This window comes from Pteropus alecto, unplaced genomic scaffold, assembly GCF_000325575.1.
Source record: "Pteropus alecto unplaced genomic scaffold, ASM32557v1 scaffold146, whole genome shotgun sequence".
NCBI lineage: Eukaryota > Metazoa > Chordata > Mammalia > Chiroptera > Pteropodidae > Pteropus > Pteropus alecto.
In genome coordinates this window covers 994,116-1,016,212 of record NW_006442107.1, presented here as the reverse complement: position 1 = coordinate 1,016,212, position 22,097 = coordinate 994,116, and the positions used below count along the sequence as shown (strand labels likewise).

General features: G+C 36.3%; 1 protein-coding gene across 1 annotated transcript in view; it reads left to right on the top strand.

The window, feature by feature from the left end:
- DCC (DCC netrin 1 receptor) overlaps positions 1-22,097 on the top strand; it is a 1,008,917-nt gene that overhangs the window by 938,297 nt on the left and 48,523 nt on the right. Inside the window, exons 23-25 of the mRNA XM_006919890.1 lie at positions 10,120-10,282; positions 17,684-17,910; positions 20,731-20,847. Of these exons, the coding sequence (XP_006919952.1) occupies positions 10,120-10,282; positions 17,684-17,910; positions 20,731-20,847 (507 nt within the window). The remainder of the gene's footprint in view (positions 1-10,119; positions 10,283-17,683; positions 17,911-20,730; positions 20,848-22,097) is intronic.

Sequence of the window (22,097 nt, the reverse complement as noted above, 5' to 3'; positions counted from 1 at the left end):
AAAAAAAAAAAATATGAAAAGCCAAAATTGCAATCTAAAAGTTGCTTGCTGACCGTGAAATTAGAATACGGAGGTGAATTAAGTGATTATTTCCTATCATAAGCTATGTTAATCTAATATATTCATTTCCCCCAAGAGGATATGTATATCTGGGGAGTAGACCAGATGCTCTAGCGAGAGCCTCAGTGTTCCTTTGCCCCTGGCCAGTGGTGGGCTCAGGTATATAACTTTACCTGTTGACTCTTCCTTTCTAGTTGCCAGGCATACCCTGCTCTGTTATTAATGCATTTTACTTGCCAGATGAGTACAATTTCTTACATTTAAATTTCCTCGCCAGGTTGCTACAACCTTCACTACTTCCTATTGTTTTTAAACAGACCTTTTCTTATTTAATCAACATTATTGTCTCTTGTAAACATTTGAGTTTTAGATACCTGTTATTGCTAGTGCCTGGCTCAGATAGTTCCTGGGCTCTGATATATACACAAAAGACACCCTGGGGAGCTCACAGGAGAAACACAAGAGGAAAGCTGTGTTAGGGCTGAAAACAGACCAAGGGCTTGCTCTATAAAGTGGGTTTCAATATGATAGTTTCTTCCCCAAAATTTTGCAAGTTCTATTCTCTTCCTTCAAACTTTAACTGGTAAAATTATCTCAGCAATACACCAAACACACTTTGTACATTCGAATAGTCAGTACGAGATGCTACAAAGCCTTCACAGTATGCAGGTACTCGCTATGAGCTATGGCACAGATTGAAAAATAGACCACTGACAGAGCAATAAACAAAGAGGGAGAACTACCCAGGTGGACAGGACAGAGAAATACATTCCAGGAACATGAAAGTGAGTGAGAAAAGTCCCAGAGATGTGGGGAAAGGTAAAGAAGGTTGTTGACATTGTGTGAAAATGTAATTGTAACATTTTATGCCCTGAGATGAGAGTTTTTCTAGGTTTGGAGTACATGCCAGGAATTAACATCATATTAACATTGTCTCCTTTAGAATCATCCTGCAGAGCTGATTTTGAGATGCTGTTTCTCTGGGAGTTATTGGAATTCAGGTTGGAATTCATTCCTAGCTAAGCGAATGACTGTACTAGCACAGGATAGTACTTTTTGAAGAGATAGAGTGCCAGGAAATTAAAGAAGGAATCAGTAGAGGTAATTGTGAAAGAACAATTACCTTCTCTCAGTTTCCATCCACCACTGTGATTATGTGTGTGAAAGGTGGAGCAATTTTAAGCCACAGACACAAAACTATGTAGTCTCTTAAAGTGAGTGTCCTAAAGAACTTTAAGCTTGGATAGAATTACCAAATTTAGTGCCTAAAAAATACAGGAGGCCCCATAAAATTTGAATCATTTCTAATTGCCTATAAATATAAGATAAAGAAAAATATTTCAAAGGATTTCCATTGCAATACTTTTCAATGTACGTACGCATAGATAACTAGAAATAATTCAAAGAACCAGGTCTCTTTATTTTTTATTTACTAAATCTGGCAATTCTAATTTTGGATCAAATTGAAGACTTTGGTATTGATTATGTAAACTTGCCCTTCAAAATAAAACAAATTCTCTGCTTGAAAAGAAACACCAGCCCAAATTTGGCATTAATAGGTTAGTCAACAAGAACTTTTCTTTTTACAGGAGTCAGAACTCAGATGAAGAGAATGATAATAATTGAGAGACATGCATGTCATTGTATTTTTTTTTTTACATTTTATTTAATACTTCTAGTGAGAAATAAGATCATAATGAGTTTGATCACAGGAGAAAGTTAGGAATATAAAATAGAAGAACAGCATCCAGTGACTGTGCATCAGTTTAGATTATTGACATTACCCCTTCTCAGTTTTCTGCATCACTTAATGGTGTTTTAGGTATTTCTTGGTAAATGGATGGGATGAAAAAAGCACCTGAAACATTTTTAGAATCCCTACTGGAATAACAAATTATTACAAGCTACTTGACTAAGGCAAACTGATGACCTCAGAGGGACTGTGGAGGTCAGACTTAATCCATTTCCTTTTCTATTTTGCTAGCAGATAAATGATAGTAAATATGTATTTCGACTTTAGCTGGAGCTATTCCAAGTGAATCAGCAAAGGCATCTGAAAACCCTAGCTTCTAATTAAAATTCTGCTAATGTCTTATGCCTTAAAAACAGGATATGTTTTTCAATTAGATAGAGAAAACCCTGACTGATAAAACTTCAACCCCACCCCACTTTTACAAAGTAGGCTGCATCAACAAGACCATTGTAAAAATCTGAGTTTTTGAACCTCATATACAATGAAAAGTTGATACGTCTCCTCCTAGGGTGACAGAATTATAGAGGTCTCCTATCTTTCCCTGCACTTGCTGGATTCGTCCTTCTAAGCATTGTAAGAGAATAACAGCGTATTGTCAGGATGCTCAGGCCAGTCATAGATAAATTTAGACTTTGCTAATCACTTACTTTCTCCTGCAGCAAGCCACTCTTTTTAAAAATGCACTCAGAATTCATATTTTTAAAAAGAAGTAATTCATGTTTACTCTTGTAGTTGGAAGTCCTTAATTAAATTGAGAAAACTGAAGAGGTTTCCTGAATTACTTTATGATGACAAATAGAATCAAAGCTAATGCGCAGTAATATGGTAGTATTTTATTTTTATGAGGCATTCAGTTTGGGGTTAGAGTGCCCGTTCTTAAAGCAGAAAAATCTTCAACTTCTGAAAATGTGACTTTGTAGTTTATATTTGTATAAATGACAAGAATAGTGAAAATTAATTCAATTCCATTATGCTTTTCCTACTGGGAAAGATAAATCACCAATTTCTCTTTTGTTAGTTTCTCTTCCTATAATTTCAAAATTAGTGATTTTGGTTAAGAGATCTACAGACCCTACAAAATGTTATATTGTCCTCAACCTTTGAAAAGTAAGTTAAGTTGGCAGATGTTGATCTTTAGTGAAGCATTATTTTAAAAATCAATCTTATTAATTTTTGAATATTCAGCATCATATTAGGTGTTCTGCAAAACATAACTTGCATTCTGCATTTAGGAGAAAAGACCATGATTTGCCTTCTAGTTTAGGGAAACATTGCTTTATTGTTTCCAGAACTCTATAACTTTTAAACAAATCTAAAGAAAGTTTACATAAAGGCTCTTTCCATATTTGCATGAAATCATCAGCATCGATTGGTGAGCTATTATAAGACATTCAGCAGACACCTTAATGCTAAAGAAAAGGTCCGGGAGTAAATTCTACAGTTGTTTTCCCAATGGAAAGTTAATCAGAGTGGTCCGACATCTTGAGTTCTATTCTAAAAGAGGCTCTGCCTGCCTGCAATTCAATTAGTATCTATCCCAAATGATTATAAGGGTCCCAGACTAATCTCAACCCCAAGCTCTAGAAGTGATGTGGCCAGGGGTTAGGACTGTGTGAATCAAGTCACTTAAACTCTTTGGATTTCAGTTTCATCTGAACATAGAACGTATTAAACTGGATCAAGGATTTTTTAACCTCAGAACTAGTGCCACTGGGGGCGGGATAATTCTTGTGTTATGGGACATGTCCTCTGTATTTGTATTATAGGATGCTTAGCCAGATCCTGGACCTTTACTTCCAAGATGCCAGTAATATTTCCCCTCCTCTCAAGATGTAACAGCCAAAAATGTCTCTAGACATTGCCAAATGTTCCTATGGGGGACAAAATCACTCCAGTGGAAAACCACTGATCTAGACTGTCTTTCCTCAAAAGTTCTTCCAGGGTACGTGGGTCCCATGAGATGCTCTGAGAATAAAAGTTCACTATTATCAACTGAGCATTGGGAAACTTGTCTGGCCACTCACTTTTCTTTGCCAGGTCCTCCTCTTCTCCCTCAATGCTAGAGGTCTTAGTCTTGAGAGAGTGTCTCTGCTCACTCCACACTCTATATTTTGGTGATCTCATTTGCTCTCAGAGCTTCAAATTCTATCTGTGTGCCAACAGACAAATTTATATCTCTATTACAGACCTTTTTAGCTGCCTCTTTATAATTTATTATAAGATCTCAACCCTGACGTATTCAAGACTGAACATTCTTTCTTCCCTCCCTGAGCATGCCCTTTCCCCCTCTCCCTCGTTTCAGACGTAAGGACCATTGCTTAAGCCTAAACTTAACTCTTCCTGTTTTTCTTCCTGCATATGCAATTGACTTTGTTCATTTACTTGCAAACTGTATTATGTAACTGGACTGGTCCAGGGTCTCAAGTTCTTTGCTTGATTGCAGTTGCTACCATCTCAGTTCAAGCCATCATCATGTCTCACCTGGAGAACTTCAGTATCCTCTTAGCTGGTCTTTCTTTCACCACCAACCTCTCTCCACACAGCAGGAAGAGATGTTTTCCTAACACAAATCAAGTCTGTCAGTTCCTTGCTGAAAACCCTTAAATCGTCTGTGACTATACTTAGAATAACTGCATATGATCTACAAGGCTCTGTGTGAACTGGGTTCTGTTTCTCTTTCCAACCTCATTTTGTACCATTTCCTTTGGCTCTTAGTGTTCCAGACACAGGATCTGCTCTCTGTTCCCTTATAAAGGAACAGGAACTAACTCCTCACAAAACTCTGTGTTCAGCCTAAGTGTTACTTCTATAATGAAGCCTTTTATGACCTCTCTCCTCTTCCAGTGATCATTTTGTCCTCACATGACATTTTTCTACATAAACTTCACTATTATTTTAAACACCAATTACAGTTGTAATTTTATATTTATTTGCTTCATAATTTGTTCACTATAAGTCTTTTCTCGTAAAATGTAAGCTTTATGAGGTCAATAATCATGCCTCTTTTGGGCGGGGTAGTGGGGGTTGGGGAACAATCACAATATTCAAATTTGAAAATTGTTCTCAGACCACACAATATATACAAGAAGACAATAACATGCAAATTATTATGAAACAATGTAAGCGTGGCCCTATAAATACTTCCTAATGGTTCCATATCCTGGCTGATGCTCCCTCTCCACCTTTCCAGAAAAATAACTTAGAAATGGGGCTTTCACGGTTCATTTCTAATATCTATGCATTGATCCCAGGTAAGAAGTAACCTGACTTTCTGTGCATGTCACAATGTCTCAGACAAGGTACATGTTTTAGGAATGCAAAAGAGGTCATTTAATATATAACATTGTTTTTCCTTCTTTGGTCCAACTAGTTAGGCATGCCTACAGCTATATCAAACTGTGCGTGCTTTTTATCTCATATAGTTTTTTTGTTTTTTTTTTGCCTGCTTGAATCTTTTCACGGCTCCCCCTCCACTAAGTTCATTGAGATATAATCAACATATAACATTGTGTAAGTTTAAGGTGTACAGTGTGTTTGTTTGATACACTTATATGTTGCAAAATGATGACCACCACAGCATTAGCTAACCATCACATAATTACCATTTTTTTGTGTGATGAGAACATTTCACTCACTTAGTGACGTGCAAGTATTCAATATTATCAACTATAATCACTATGCCGTATATCTTATCCCCAGAATTTACTTATAACTGGAAGTCTGTTTTTTTTTAACCAGTATCTCCTCACTTTCCCCAACTCCCAGTCCTTGGTAACTACCATTCTAGACTCTATTTCAGTGAGTTGAGCTTTTTAAGATTCCATATAGATGTGATTCATGCAGCATTTGTCTTTCTCTGTCTGGTTTATTTCACTTAGCATAATGCCCTCAAGGCCCATCCATGTTTTCATCACAACATCATATCCACAGAACCTGAGTGGATCTTCAACACATACTAATGGAATGATTGGATATATTCCCTGCCCCACCTCTCCTGGCAATTCACAGTTCACATTTAGCATGTTCGCAATTCTGAGATTTGAGGGAAGAAATATGTTTTCAAACTTAATTGACCACAGAACTTTTTTCCCCATAATATTTCATTTTAGGGAACATTGGGCTAGGTTATCTATGAGAACTCTTCCAGCTGATTGACTATATGGCACCTTATTTCAGAGGGAAATGCTTAGAAATATTCAATGTCGTATGAATTTCTCTAAAGACTCGTAAAATTGTTAAGGCATATGTGAGCTCAAAGTGTTCTAATAAAAAAAAACAAAAAACTATTTTCAGGGAAGGCTGCAATTGTAGAAGAGATCAGTCCTGAACTAGAAAGTTTCATTGGATCCATTTCTCTCCTCAAAACTGGACTCGTCGACCAAATGTTCTCATTGTTTACTCGCCTGTTGACAATGTGTAGCTATTAGGGCCCAGCCATTGCAGCAATGAGACTAGATTCTCAAAAAATAGGAGCCAAGACTCCTGGATTCAATACCTGGCTTGGTTTTCTTTAAGTTTTCTGTAAAGGTACTGGTCTATCAATGAGCTTACTTCAGAGTTTTTGAGGGCAATTATGATAAGATTAACATAAAACATGTTTGAAACCCTACAAAGAATTATAAATTTCATTAAGCCAATTTTCCTAATCGTTACCAAGACTTTCGACCTATCAGATTATGAAATATATATGTTTGCTTTTATTAAATTTTTTAAAGCATGAAATCTTTTATGGTGATCAATCATGAAAATAAAAATGGATTGACTGACTGCTCATGAGATTTGAAAAAGAATTGATTCCTTTCTCACTGATATCAGTGCAACATAGCTAGGTCTTTCTTGCTTACTCAGACACTGGATACCCACACTATTATGCTAACATTAGGAACAGATGCATTAGGATCCTGTATTTTTCTTCGGTTTGGAAAAATCACATAGAATGAATATATTGAACCACATCATAATGCCTGTTGAGCGCCAACTCTATGTAGGGCCTGAGGTCAGTGTGTCGGATCCATTATCTCATGAAATAAACATAGTATCCTGGAGGATATTTGCAAGTCTTTGAATTACACCACGCAGCTTCCTCTCAGAAGCCCAAAACGTGATAAATGTCATTGTTGCCACGTCTGGAGTCAGACTGTCTCCCAGAACTCTCAACTGCACTCATGTGAATTTGTAAGCTCTCTAGCTAGGATCCGTCCTAATTTGGAGCAGCATTTTGAGGTATTTAAATGTATACTTGATCTTTATTATTCACAGATTCTGTATTTATGAATTCATCTACTTGATAAAATTTATTTTTAACCCCCCAAATCAATACTTGCGGCGCTTTTATTGTCATTCATGGGACATGTGCAGAACAGCCCAAAATTTGAGTAGCTCAGTGCTTACAGACTTGGCCGCAATGGATCAAGGAGACACTGCCTTATTTCAGCTTTCACACTGTAAACAAGTGTCTTTTCTGTGATATATTTAGTGCCAATTTTTCACTTTTTTCTTGATGGTTTCCCTATATAAAATGGCCCCTAAGTGTGATACCGAATGCTATCTAGTGCTCTTATGCTTAACAGGCTGTGATGTACCTTTCAGGGAAAATATGCATTCATTAAACTCCACTCAGGCATCATAGTTACAATGCTATTGGCTGTGAGTGCAATGTAATGAATCAACATTATTATTAAAGAAGGTGTCTTTAAACCAAAACACACATAAAACAAAGTTATATATTAATTGGTTGATAAAAATTTGTAACCCAAGGCTCACAGGAACCTAACCCTGTATTTTCTCTAGAAGTAATACTTAGTATTCTCTAATTCAGTGTTTGTAGCAAATGCATCAAATATACTTCTGCAAAGAACAAGGATCGATGACATCTAGGGACACCGTTGCACTTGACTTAGTGCCCATTTGATGTCCAATATTCTGATTATTCAGCTTTTGAAATGAGACTGAGAAATTAATAATAAACCTTGAATGCCAACTTTTAAACTAATGGGAACTTTTACAAAGAAGTCGTAAAGGACTGAAATGAAGGATTTATAATGGGACTTCTCCTGAACCCTAACTTTCTGAGGAAAATGACATCAATATAATCTCACTAATGCTCAGAAGTCACTATTTTTGACTTGAAACATGATGTCTTCCTGGGTGGAAAGAAAGAAAGAAGAGTGGAAATTTGAAAAATTCTAGTTCACATGGTTTTTAAAAATGTTTATAAGGTATACTGCTCTGTACCATTCAAACTAAGATCGTCAGAAATGGTGAACTCTTAAATTTAAGTCATGCTAATAAAAATCCATGAAATCCCCAACTGTCTACATTGTAAGCTCTCACATAAAAGGTTAATTTAATCCAATCAATTCGTTTATTAAGCACAGAAAGGACATATTGGGATACTACTGTAAAATGACTTTTTAAATTCTAAGTAAAACTGTACAGAAAGTTCTGACCTTTCATTACTTGCCCATTTCTTTATAATAAATGTAAAATTACTTCAATGAAATCTTATTTCTTTCATTCATAATCAGAATCTTTTAACAGATAGTGCTATTAAAGACTTTTGATGAGTTCTTCCTCAAGATTCAAATTATTATTTTTCCAGTAATAATAAATCAGCAATAATTTATTTAAGTTTAGATGACTATCTTTTAAAAAGCAATGATTTACTTAGATAATTTGTCAAAAGATAGCATTTCGATTTTGAGGCAAGTATTAGGTTGTTATATTTATATTTGATAAGTTCATTTATCTTTCCTGTTGAGTATTATTTCTAAAAATTTTGTAGTTTGGAAGTCCACACCAGAAGTATCCCCAATGGTATAGGAGGCTATTAATTTAGGCAACATTTTATTTTCTGTTTTAGTAGTGTAATAATATTATGAGCACTTACTCTGTATCAAGCACTCAGATGTTAGTTTTGTATATATTTTCTCTTATTCTTGCAGTGACTGTGTTCAGTAAGTATTATTTTCATTTTACAAATAAAAACACTGAGATGCAAAAGACCTTAACAGTTTGCTTCGAGGGATACAGAAAGCTAATGTAGGTTGTTAAAGAAACACATTCAAACTTAGGTCTAAGAAAATATTCAAACTCATTGCTTTCTGCTGTTTTCTAAATTAATTTATAAATAAAATTATAAACTAATATTTACTTTTTTAAAATCTGTAGGTTGAAATGACAGACATGACGTAGAACAGTATTTCTAATTGATCTCTGACTGAGGGTTTAAAGAAAACAATTTAAAGGGTCATTAGCCATTCTTTTTATATAAGCAAATTATCAAAAATGTCTTACTATTCTGTTTTTGCTTAAATATTATCCACCATGAAGTACTGTTGCAACACAGGAAAACATTCATATCAGGACTTTATGACCTTCTTTCAAACCCAGTGGCTGCTTTTAAGTGGGTGTCATATATACTCAACGGGTCAAAAATTAAATGTGCTTTATAGACAGCTTCTTATAGGGAATGGAGGTAAATTCTGAGTGGCATCAAATAGTTTGTCTTTCACAGTATCAAATAAATAGTATTTTCCTTAAACCACAGCCTTTTTCTGGTTTCTGGTTTTGGAATTCTTATAGTAGAAGGCAGCATTCTTCCTCCTTCCCCACTTTCTAGCCAATATGAGAGCTTATTTTTCTTAAATTCAGATATAACTCACGTAACATAAATTCACCCTTTTAATGTGCACAATTCAGTGGTTTTCAGTATATTCACAGTTTGTGCCACCATCACCACCATCCAATCCCAGAACATTTTCATCACCCCAGAGGGAAGCCCAGTACCGTTATCAGCCCTTCCCCATTCACTTCTCCCCGCCTCTCTTGGCGAACCTAATCTGCTTTCTGTCTCTGTGGATTTGCCTATTCTAGATATCACATAGAAGTGGAATTATACAATATGTGGCCTTTTGTGTCTGGCTTCCTTCACTTAGCATAACATTTCGAAGGTCACGCATGTTGTGCCATGTATCAGAACTTCATTCCTTTCTGTGTCTGGATAGTTTTCCATTGTATAGATTTGCCACATTTGTTTCTATTTCATCCATTCTTCAGTTGATGGACATTTGGGCTTCCACTTTTGGCTATTTGCAAATAATGTCTCCATGAAAGTTATTAAGTCTTTATGTGGGCATAGGTTTCATTTATCTTGGGCAGATAATTTAGATCTTTCTTCTTGTTTTTCATTGCTTCGTTCTCAGCTTCAGGAATACCCAGAACAATAGAGACTCTTCACATCCTTAACAGAGCTCCATAAACCCTATCTCCCTAATCCTGATCTCCATTTGCCTATCTTTTCCCAGAGCCACCCATTGGTCAGATGCACCCCCCGCATGGCAGTGTCACTCCTCAGAAGAACAGCAACCTGCTTGTGATCATCGTGGTCACTGTCGGCGTCATCACAGTGCTGGTGGTGGTGATCGTGGCTGTGATTTGCACCCGGCGCTCTTCAGCCCAGCAGAGAAAGTAGGTGACAGTAGGAGAAAGTAGGAATTCCCTGCTTGACCCAACTACGATCTTTTTGAGTTATATTTTTGATGACTCTCTTCCTGTGCTCTTTCATAATTCACCACATGGTCCTTATCTCCTGACCTGGGCAAAACCTTGCCTTTTGTTCAGCCCAGCCCTGTAATTTAAATGAGTGAGGGTTAGACTTGCAGACTTAGTAGAATCCTGGAGACCCACTTTGCATTTCCATTTGATTTTACTTCTTGAGGCCAGATTCTTTCTTCCAAGTGAGGGCAGATATTCTTTATTCTTTAAGTAACACTTAGAGAATGGACTTCACCATGTCCCTGCTTATGGCCCTCTCTGCAATGGTGTAAAAAGGTTGGAGATGCATGTTCCTCTAGAAGCGATTGTTTATCACTTTTGGCAAGGAGGTCTGTATGCAATGCTTGTTGCCCGAATGACTACGTATATAATACTGAACCCAGTGTAGTCAGAATTCTACAAAGTGTTTAATTTAGAGACAATAGTTAGGGAGGATGAGGGTTCCAGAAATTTGGAATGGTTCATATTTCCTGACTGTGGTTGATGCTCAGAAGTTAAAAAAAAAAAAAAAAAGTTTAAAGTATTTTCATATTATGCACCTCTGGGTTCTACCACAAGCAGAGAATGATCCATCAAAGTACAAAGCTTAGAATAGAAAGGTGCTTTTAACTCAGCTTACCTCCTTCCAGCAATACCCCATAACCAGCGCATTAAGCTCGTGTCAGCCAGTGGTGGGAATCAACAGTAACCTCCTGGTTATTGTCTGCCTCCTTGCCTCTCTAGTACTTTTCAGATCCAGCCTGATATGTTTCTTTCATCTGTACTCTCCCACTGGGTTGGGTATAATAGGCTCTTCTCTTAGTGGTTTATTTTTTTTTTCTAACATAGGGCCAGCTCTGCAGACCTGAGGCCTGGACTCCTAAGTGGTTTGACAACTGTATACTACATACACTCATTGCTAGAGAAAAATTCTCTAGCAAGTAATATTTCCTCTCCCCTTACTAATACCTCAGCCTTATCTCCCTTTAAAAAAAAAACAAACCAAACTTATGACCCTATTTGTTGACCGATAGTGAATCTTCCAGCATTTTGAAATGAGGTGTTTAGAAACAAGATACAATAATATGTACATACTGAAGAGAGCAACATAGGGGTGTAGATGCAGTCTCATATTTAATTTATATACATGCAGGGCAAATTTTATATCCAGCTGCATTCATGAGCTTGGTGATAGCTGGTGTGCTGGTCCATCAGGCCCAAAAAAGAAACCACCAGAATGAGCTTAAAAGGGCCAGTCTCGAATGTAAGCTTTCTGGGAATTCTTAATCACCCACAGACCTTCCGGAGTGCCAGTCACTTAGGCTCTGGGGAAAAATTAACTGTGATTGAGTAAGGCATCGAACAATCCTTTGGTCCCACATTCCCAGGAAAGGGGACGTGCACACACAATGGTGGATCATCAAGGCAGCAGGTCTCTGAAGCAAAGCTGAGAAAGTTTCCCATAGAGAGAAGCGTGGAGGGCACCTGCACCGCACAGTGCCTGTTTGATGATAGTTTTAAAAACATCAATGCATTCACTAAGCTAAATTTAACTAGCTAAACTCTCTATAATGGGGTGTTTCATTTTTTTGTTTGTTTCTTTGTTTGTTTTTCATTTTTATCATTGTGAGAAGAATGTTTGAGGGCTATATTGACCTGATGAACTGGACTCTTGGACATAGTTTGTTCTCCACAGTTATCAATAACTGAAAACCCAGTGAGAGTGAATTTAGAATTTCCATGCTACTGCCACTTTGTTCTCCTTCTATTGCTCCCAAAGTCTCTTAACATTTACTTGGAATATTTTCTCAGTTTTGTTTCATGTATCTCTCTTTTAGTAACAGACTCATCAACATTCATCTTTGTCTCTTTGTCTATGTTAACAAAGAGAAAAAGAAAATTTTATCCTTCAAGATATTTCTAATGTTTTAGTTTTTCTTGATTTCATTGAGGACCCTACCCCCAACCCCAATACTACCACTGAGCCTTTTAGAACAAATTAAGTAATGCAGATGAAGGCTAAATCAATTCCAATTTGAAAGAGAAATAATGTCCCTTACAGGGCTCTAGAAAAATAGGAGTTTAGTGTAATTAACAAGGTGAAGCAGGAAACCCAACCCATTCATGGACTTCTCCAATATGTCTTTATCTGGGATTGCTGGAGAATGTAAATTTTCTTTGTGTTTTATTTTGGGACTTCAGTTGCATCCAAATGGATTTGAAACATATGTGTGGGTGCAATCAGTAATACTTTATTCAAGTTAATGTTTGTGTATTTTAGTCTATTATATTCATAGGTTTTCCATTTATACCTCATATATAATAATAAGATATGTTATTTGATTGACTCACATTCTAGATTGTAAGATTTTATTTTCCCGATATGAAAAAACTAACAGAAGTTAGAACTCAAGATCTAGTTCTGATTCTACAATGCCTTTAATTAAATTAATAGTGTTTAATTAAACCTAAGGGAAGACCTCTAACTGCTGTTAGTTTCCTCAAACGAGAAATACTCTCTATCATCCCCTCTGCCTTATAAACACTGAAATTCCCAATGGAATACTTCTAAATTATAGAAACACAGAGCAACGTTTGGCTTCAAACTAATATGAAATAAAAATAATTTTGCAATTTTTTTAGTAATTACATTTTTTACTACTTTAAAGAGACTCCCCTTACACATTTTGAATTAGTAAGATTATAGCATAATATCATAATATCAAAAAATATGTTTTATGGAAACAAATTGATGAAGGAGTGTTATCTGTTTTTAATAAAGTCATAACATTCTCCTGGCCAAAGTATAGAACATGTATTTTGATAAATTAGAATGTATCAATAGATACTAAAGGCAAAATATTTGACACAGAATATCCTGAAATCCAGGACACATGGTTATCACCTTTCTAAGGCAGGAAGCTGGGTAGATAATCAACGACTTGTCTGAATACATTAAATTTAAATATGTAAATAAAATTCAAGGTTCACTTGATAGGATCACCAATTGACTAACCTTTCTGTTTGATTTGACATGTACACATGAAGTTTTAAATATTAGCGCACATTCAAGTCTTGACCAAAATAATTATTTTGGGTACTGAAGATCAAATGTTTAAACTCTTAAATGAAATCTGCTTTAACTACTATAGGTCACTTACATTGCTTTTCAAAGTTTTAACATTTTAATCATTTTTCAGTATTCACTACAGAGATTTTAACTGGCAACCACTTAGGACTTAAATATATCTTAATTCTACTTCAGAACATACAGATTTATTTGGGTATCTAGAACACATTTTTCCCTGGGTTTCCAATATATATATTTTGTTGTTGTTATTTTTAATGGCAATTAGTAAAACAAAAATAAAATATTCAATATAGAGAATTAGGAGGCTGGAAACTTTTGGGAAAGATTTGGATGGAGGAAGCAGGGCAGGTATTTATACTTCCTATATATTTTTTTCCTGGTTAACTTACAACCCTTCGTCATACTCAGTTCAGGCCTTCTTCCTTCCTGAAGCCTTCCCTTAGTCCTCAGTGGGGCAAGGTCCCTGCCTCAGTCTCCCATGAGATCTTGGGCACATGTCTATCAGACCACAAAACTTAGTAAAGAGCTATATGTCTGCCTTCTGTGAGCATTTGAGCAGAGGATGCCTAAGCACAGAGTGGGAACTTAATAATTTATTACAATGTGGCAAAAGAACCTATAAGAGATAGCAGTATTTTAGGACTTCAGAGAGCACCATCAAATAAAATGGAAACTCAGTGTTGGTTCTTATCCATTAAGGAGGAGAAAGAAACTCTTCTTAAGGTAAAAGGTATATGCAAAGTAAGGAACAGGTAGTCCAATAAAGAATCAGAGAAGAACCTTGCAAAAAATACACTTACGTCAATAATGAAAAATTCTTATTATTTAATTCAAGTAATTACTATGCACTGAGAACATGATCTGTATCATGCAAAGTAACAAATTTGATTAATGTTAACTCTTGAACTAAAAATCTGTCTGCAATTCCCCATTGATTTACTGATATTATTAAAAACGTTTCTGTTAGAGGCAAGGCCTCCTATCATTTGGTCCCCTCTACTTTTCCAGCTTTACTACCTGCCATGTTCCAGTACAGGCTGTTTATTCCAAGAATGCAGAAAATCCCAGGAGCCATGCCAATTTTCACTCATTTATTAAGCTCCCAATGTCTACCTTTACATTCCTAGTACTGAGCACAGTTCTTGACACATAGTCAATATTCCATAAATATTCACTGAATAAGAGATGAATAAATGTTATAAAACAATGGATAATGCTGGAGAAGTGAAGGAAACAGTTTGTTCCAACATCACTGGAGAAAACCAATTCACACACTGGGAGTATGTGGCCAGCTGAAACACAGACAGTGATCAATGCGAGGTGAATGGTATAGAGAGAGAGATAAGGGAAATGATTTAGATATTTTAAGATTACACTGACATAAAATGGTCAGGAAAGCTTCCTGAAGGAGAAAGGAAAGAATTAGTAGTTTTTAAGTAAGTAGGATTGTGATGGCATTTTGAGCAGAAGTACAATTAGATAGATAGGTATTTTAAATAGACAATAGATGATGATTGATGATAGATGATAGATAGATAGATAGATATAGACGGACAGATGGATGATAGATAGATAGGAGATAGATAGATAGATAGATAGATAGATAGATAGATAGATAGATAGATAGATAGATAGATAAAACACCAGTATGTGATTACGCTGTGAAAGCTTTGCCACTATATGACAAATAGCAGAGAGGCTCGGAGGATACCTTGTTTTGCTTTTATTTGCGAATATATAGGGTGGGAAGAGACTCTCCTATCCTATAGCTATTTTCGAAAGTTGAAAGATTACTGATACCTGTTAGAGAAGGTGTTTGTAGAAGGGATAGATGTGGTGGAACCAGGAGATGGACAGAAGGCCAGTGACAGACATTCCTACAAGTTCTAAGACGAATTTTAGACAATGTAGTTATGAGCAAATGTCAGTTTTCTTACAGACTCCATGGATGGCTGGGCTACCACTGGCAGAGGAGGGAGGCCTCTCCAAGCCCAAAGATTTCTCTGGTTAAGAGACATGATAGAAAACAAAGGTAGTTAGATGGTCTTTTGTAGATTATATACAAAAAAAAAAGTCTGTTTAGAGATTTTTACATTCTTGACTGACAGTGGATGAATAGCTTTTCAGAAGAGGTCTTGTTCTGATTAAAATCCATCAGAAAAATGCTTATGCATTTTATCAGGAATGATAGTTTCCTTCCATATAGAGGTTATAAATCATAACTGAAAAAAGGTTCTGCCTCAATGAGGTTTGGAAACTTTTTTTAAAATAGAATGCACCTGGGGGGTGCTTGGTCATGAGGTAATGAGGAGTGGTAAATGAATGAATGAATAAAGCATGCATGGAAGGAAAGGGGAACCAGAATTTATAACTTATTTCTAGTTTCAAAAATTATTTGACAAATTTCTTTACCACAGGCTATTTCAGTATGAAGTTATCATGAAAAGTCTGATTGTCTTGTCCAAGATTTGGGATCTTATGCTTCTTTGTATGCAATTCCACAGGCATTAGAGTCGAAGTTGTTTAGCATTTTGATTTGTTAGAAAGAAAGATAGCAAGGTGAAATATCCCAGTTAGAGAATGACATTAAATTTTTCTAAGTTACCAGGGGTAGATTACATAAAAAGCTGTAGATGAGTTGCAGATTGGTTCCCTGTGGGCAGGTGAAGTGTTAAGAAAATGAATTCAGGGAATGGATGGTTAGCAGAGAGTTATTATCTTAGACACAGGGAAATGATCTAGGGGTTATTATGTAAGTCATTGTCTAGAGTCAGGATGAGGCTGCTGCCAGGAAGTCAGCAAAATGCAGGTATTGGTTAGAAAAAGATTAGAGCAGAAAACGCTACATTATTTTTCTACTAAATTGCTAGGTAGATATTAAGTCTGGGATTCTTTGTTTTCTCATCCTCATCAACATGCTTCAAGAATGACAAAGTGTGAAGGAAATAACAAATCATAACACTAAACATTTATTAATTGCATAATATGTGCAAAGCATCTTATTTAGCAACTAGGAAAACAAAGCTACTCTCCATGGCCCTGCACAGGTGACAGAGTTTTCACTGAGAATAGTTTGTTTGAACCGTTTATCAACCATGAAATTCGTTATCCTCATAAACCAATGCAAGTGAGGAAAGTGAGAATAAGGTACTTCTGTGGGCTCGTGTCAAAGGTTAGATTTTAACTGTCTGAATTCTGCTGCAAGAAGAGAGATTATTATTTTTAAAGAAGTAGAAGCTACATGTGGAGATTTTTTAAATTATAAAACTGTAGAGCAGAGGTTGAAAACTCTTTCTGACAAAGGCCAAATAGTAAATATTTTAGGATTTACGAGCCATATGGTCTTTGTGGAGACTATTTCAACACTGCAGCACAAAAATTGAATGAGCTCAAACAGGATTCCAATAAAACTTTATTCAAACAAACAGGCAGTGAGCAGACGGGGCCTTTAGGCCATAGTTTACTGACCTCTGCTGTAGAGAATGGCTAGCATGACCATCACGCTGCTTATCATGCAGGAAACATTTGACTCTCACTAGGCGCAAGAAGAGACTACCACCGAAAAGTAAATTTATGATTGCCAAATTCTTACTGCGTAAAATAGACATTTGAAGCATACATCCACAGTGTATTCTTCACTTCTCAAGGGATATGTCTATTGTGTTTGAATCCAGACCCTTAGTGATCCCAAGGAAAAAGTGTTTTCTTCTCTTAAGAATGTCTTCATGCAGCCTTTTGCCTTCAAATAGCAAGCTTCCCGATCGCTTATTAAATTATACAGCTGAGATATAGACTTTCTTCTAAGCCCCAGTCTTGGCTGTGAGGCAGAAATTCTAGCCTTTTCATTTCTATTTGCCCTTTTAGAGCAGCTCCTTTATTTATCTCCTAAACAGATGTTGCAGTCGAGTACCTCATACTGAGTTCCAAGGATGGGCATATGGCTCCATCGAACCCACCGTCACCTTGTGCTCAGATTTGCAGCCAGGGAAGCTGGAGTAAGGCTCCCTCTGGCAGGCAGCCGAGGCCCTGAGGATTCAGGCCCACAACTCCTATAATGTGGTGAAACTCTAGGGAGAGAGAGGAAAGGCAGCAAAGACAAGCCTGCCAATTCCTGGATTTCACACGTTTCCTCCTGGGAGCACTTTTGTTTCCTTTTCCTGCTTCTAACTTGAATTGACAGAGAAAAGAGAGAAAGGGCCATTGAATAGAGGCACTCACATTTGCCTTCTAATTTTTTTCCATAGGAAACGGGCCACCCACAGTGTCGGCAAAAGGAAGGGCAGCCAGAAAGACCTGCGGCCCCCTGATCTTTGGATACATCATGAGGAAATGGAGATGAAAAACATCGAGAAGCCATCAGGCACTGATCCTACAGGAAGGGACTCCCCCATTCAAAGCTGCCAAGACCTCACACCAGTCAGTCACAGCCAGTCAGAAACCCAGCTGGGGAGCAAAAGCACCTCTCATTCAGGTAACTCCCTTCTATCTGCCATCAGGAAAACGTCCTATTCTGGGCTGCACAATGTGTTCTCACTTCCTCTTTTGTAGAGGTAGCTTTCCCGTTAATTTGCGGGTTACCAATAGTTAAAATAGTCTGAGGTAAATTTGGTTGATTAACCTGGTTTACTTTCTATCCCATCATCCTGTTGCCTGCCTTTTGTAATCGCAATGCTTTTTGAAACTTCTAAGAGGTAAGAGGCGATACTGTTGAGAAATATTGAAAGGAGAAGGCTAAGTCAATTTTTTCTTTTTGTTAAATTTTGAACAAAAGTTTTGTCAAGGCAATAAAATTTGAAGACATTAGTACATTTTTGCAGTTCCTCATGTCTGTGGGTAATTGAAGGTTGATTTTAAATTTGCTGTCAATTCCTTGCTTTAAAAAAATCATGTCAGGGACACTTAAAGTCTGAAAAACTTGACTGTTCTGTTACTTTGTCTTGATTACCATGGAGATCAACTGTCATTCCATGCAATCACATTATCTGGTCACTAGCCAAGTTTAATGGAGTCTATCTGAAGGCTCTGTTGGTATACATAGTGATTTGAAGAAAAAAACCTACTGTTTAATAAATTGGTGCAGAACAATTTATGATGTCCAGGAATAAGAAATCTAGAAAGTGGTGGTAAGATATTTTACTTTCTGTGGTCCTCATATTTTCAAAATGCTTATGGGAAGTCGCATAATTAACCAAGTATTCTCACCAAAAGACCTCTTGGTCCCCTCGTGATGCATTCGTAGGATAAGTAGCTGTTGTTTTTAAGACAAATTAAAATATTTTAGTTGTTTGCATGTGAACTGATTAACTAGATTTTCTTAGCTTAGAATTTTTTAAACAAGGACTTCAGTTACAGATTTTCAGTCATGAGTATTTTGAGTATTCCTTTTCTAGACCTTAAATAATATATCAAGCAGAGTTCTTAACTTTTTTTGTCACATTAGTTATGGAACTACAGTTAGTTCTATTAAAAACTACAATCCAAAGTTTAAACTAAAGATTCCTTTTCCCTTATGACCAGCTAGACTTTTGGCTCTGAGGACTGAGGTCATGATTTGTTCTTTAAACCCTTTAATACCTTGGAATGGAATAGTGGGGATGAAACAGAAGAAGGGTGCAGTCTGCCTCAGAAACACCTTTACCTATTCCTCCTACCTACCTGCTCTTCCTGGCTATATGGAAGGATGGGGAGGGGAGGTGAAGAGAAGATGGGGAAGAAATGTGAGGAGGGAGTGAAGAAAGTACTGTTTGAAAGTCCTCACTGCTTTTTGGGCACAAGGGCTATCCTTATGTGGCATCTAAATTCAGGGTCTCTTGTGAAACACAAGTAGGAATTCTTTATGAGACCCAATGGGATCACTTCACTGGCTAGTTCCATGATTTGGGATATCAAATCAGGACTTAATCCTCTCACACCAGGAACAGCTCTCCATTTTGCTCTCAGTGGTCTTCTGTTGAGTCAATGGCACTAGGGTAAATTCCAGCTACAGGACTCAAGCCTCACCAACTTTCCAACTACCACTTGACCCAAAGGAAGCACTTACACCTTTGCCAGGCCAAATAATGAGAGAGCTATTAATCCACACTGGTCTCCTCTCAAGCCTTGCTCTATTCAGATACCTTCCTCTGTTTAAATAGACACAGGGTAGACCAACAAGCCTGTTGCAAGAACAGACTTCTATTTGGAGGATGAATGATCTTTTTTGTAGGAACCTCAATACATACTTTACAAATACTTATTCTTGTATATTTGTTTCTTACTGGACATCAGGAGGGGAGAGCACCTCTGCCTTCCACTCAAGGGGATAAAATTGTCTCTCAGTCCTGAGAAGATTTTGCCAATAATTTTTAGGACTTCCCTTTCTTAATTTTTTCCTTTATCTTTTATATATTTGATAACATTTTGGACCAGCCAGACTAGTTTTGATGTTTCTCCAAGTCCTGGTAATGGTTGTTTTCTTTAGAATGAGAAAATACTTGTGCCTATGTGTCTTTAATTTGAGGACCTATTTGCCAACTCTATAATAACAAGAAAAGTAGCACTCAAAATCTTGTTAGCTATACTTCATATTATGTTGTGTTTTCCGTGCTGTCCTGGTCAAAGGAACAAAACTCCATGTCAATTAATAGTACACTTCTTAGTGATACACACTCTTCAGAACTTCAGTTTTGTTTCTCTCAACATATATGTTTATTAACTTTTCAAATCTGCATATATCATTCTTTCTTATTATTTTTTAATGACTTTAGTACAGCATTTTATGGAATTATAATAAATTTATATAAATAAGCTTTACTTTTGAAGAATGTAGTTTATTTTCTGTATTTTTATAATAAGATTTAATGTCTTTGGGTCTTAAGTAATAGTTGCATAAATTGTAGCAAATTCATATAATTGAATGTTATTATGTTGTTAAAAGTTATATTACTGACTTATTTATTGACAAAGATTTTCATGTTATTTTCTTAAGAAATTTACAAAATAATATATATAGTATAATGCCACTTTTCAAAAATATGTTAATATATATCTTCTCACTTTCACATAGACATGTATATGCAAAAATTATGTATAACAAAATATAAATGTTATTTTCTGAATAATGGAATTATAGTACATTTTATTAATGTTTGTGTAATGAGGATATATTGATTGGGTAACAAGAAAGTAGATATTATTATTTAAAACATCAACAAAGCGAAAAAGGCATTGGAGTGCCTGTAGAAATGATGTGAGGTGTTGCTTCATATTACTGAAGAAGGTATGTCTCTCAGGAGTATTGTTTTTTCTTTAGGTCAAGATACTGAAGAAGCAGGAAGTTCAATGTCCACTCTCGAGAGGTCACTGGCTGCACGCCGAGCTACCCGGGCCAAACTCATGATTCCTATGGATGCCCAGTCCAACAATCCTGGTGAGTAAAGATCAGTACCACAGTGAAGAAATGAAGTGCTTTCTGTTTTTATCTTTTCTATATCAATTATCAAAAATTAATTAAAGCTTTCTCTGAACTTTCTGGGCAAATGGACAAAATGAAGAATGACTAAAATTATTTATAAGTAGGTCAGAATTTTCACTCTGTTATCATATTTGTTGTATACAAAGAAATGATCTGGCAAACAGACAGCTACATTTTTAAGAAATTGTAAAAAATATGAATTGATGTAAAAAGAGCTGAGATTTCTGTTAGTATCTGATTTTATTCTAATGATCACCTTCATAGCTGTTTTTACTTCTTCAATAGGTCCAGTTTTCAGACTTAAATAATCTAGCACCTTTGAAGCAAATATTGACAGATACTCACTTGCTACTCACTTCTTGTTGAAGTTTTCTGTCATACTCCCATATTCTCTGAAGACTTTAGTGTCTGGGGATGGCTTCTTTTTCAATTATCTCTATGATCAATCTTGGTAACCACAATACCCATGCAGACAATCCATCCAATGCCTTATACTGTTAGTTCCTTTATGTTACCTTAAATGATATTGGCTCTTTTCCATCTGAATTCATCATTTCTATGTCACACACTAAACCAATAATTGTACTCCCTGCAAAATGTTAGTTTGTATCATCCCTTTTTTTTAGCACCTTATTAATTTTCTGCTCCCTTCTCTGATTGCCCCCTTGCCAACAATTCTTCAATCCCACTACAACCTCCAATCCATTAACTCTGTCACCTTCTCAGTGTTCCTCATCACTTCATGTCCTCATTTTGTCCAAACTCAGCTTCCAACACATCGTCATTTATTATTTTCAGTCCCCTGTCAATACCCTCATCTCCTTTGGTCTTCTTTCCCCATCATATCACCTGAAAAAATTCAACCCTTGTTAAATCAGCTCGTCTATCAACTTTTGCCATGTACCTGAACAGCTGACTTTGTAGAAAAACACTTAACTTGCTTACTGGGTATTTATGATCTCAAATCCACAGCAAGCTGTCATCTATTTGGAAATGGCACTGTATTTGTCTAGTCATTCATTTTCTCACTTTATCAGATTAATGTCTTACACCTAATCTTATTTTTCAGACTGCCAGTACCTCCCTCCTTTCCTCACTCTCAGCTAATAATCTTACTTCTTATATCGCCAAGAGAAGAGAAGCATTTAGAAATGGTATCCTTATCTTTCCATCAAATATACTTGATCTGCTTGTGCTCCTGTCTC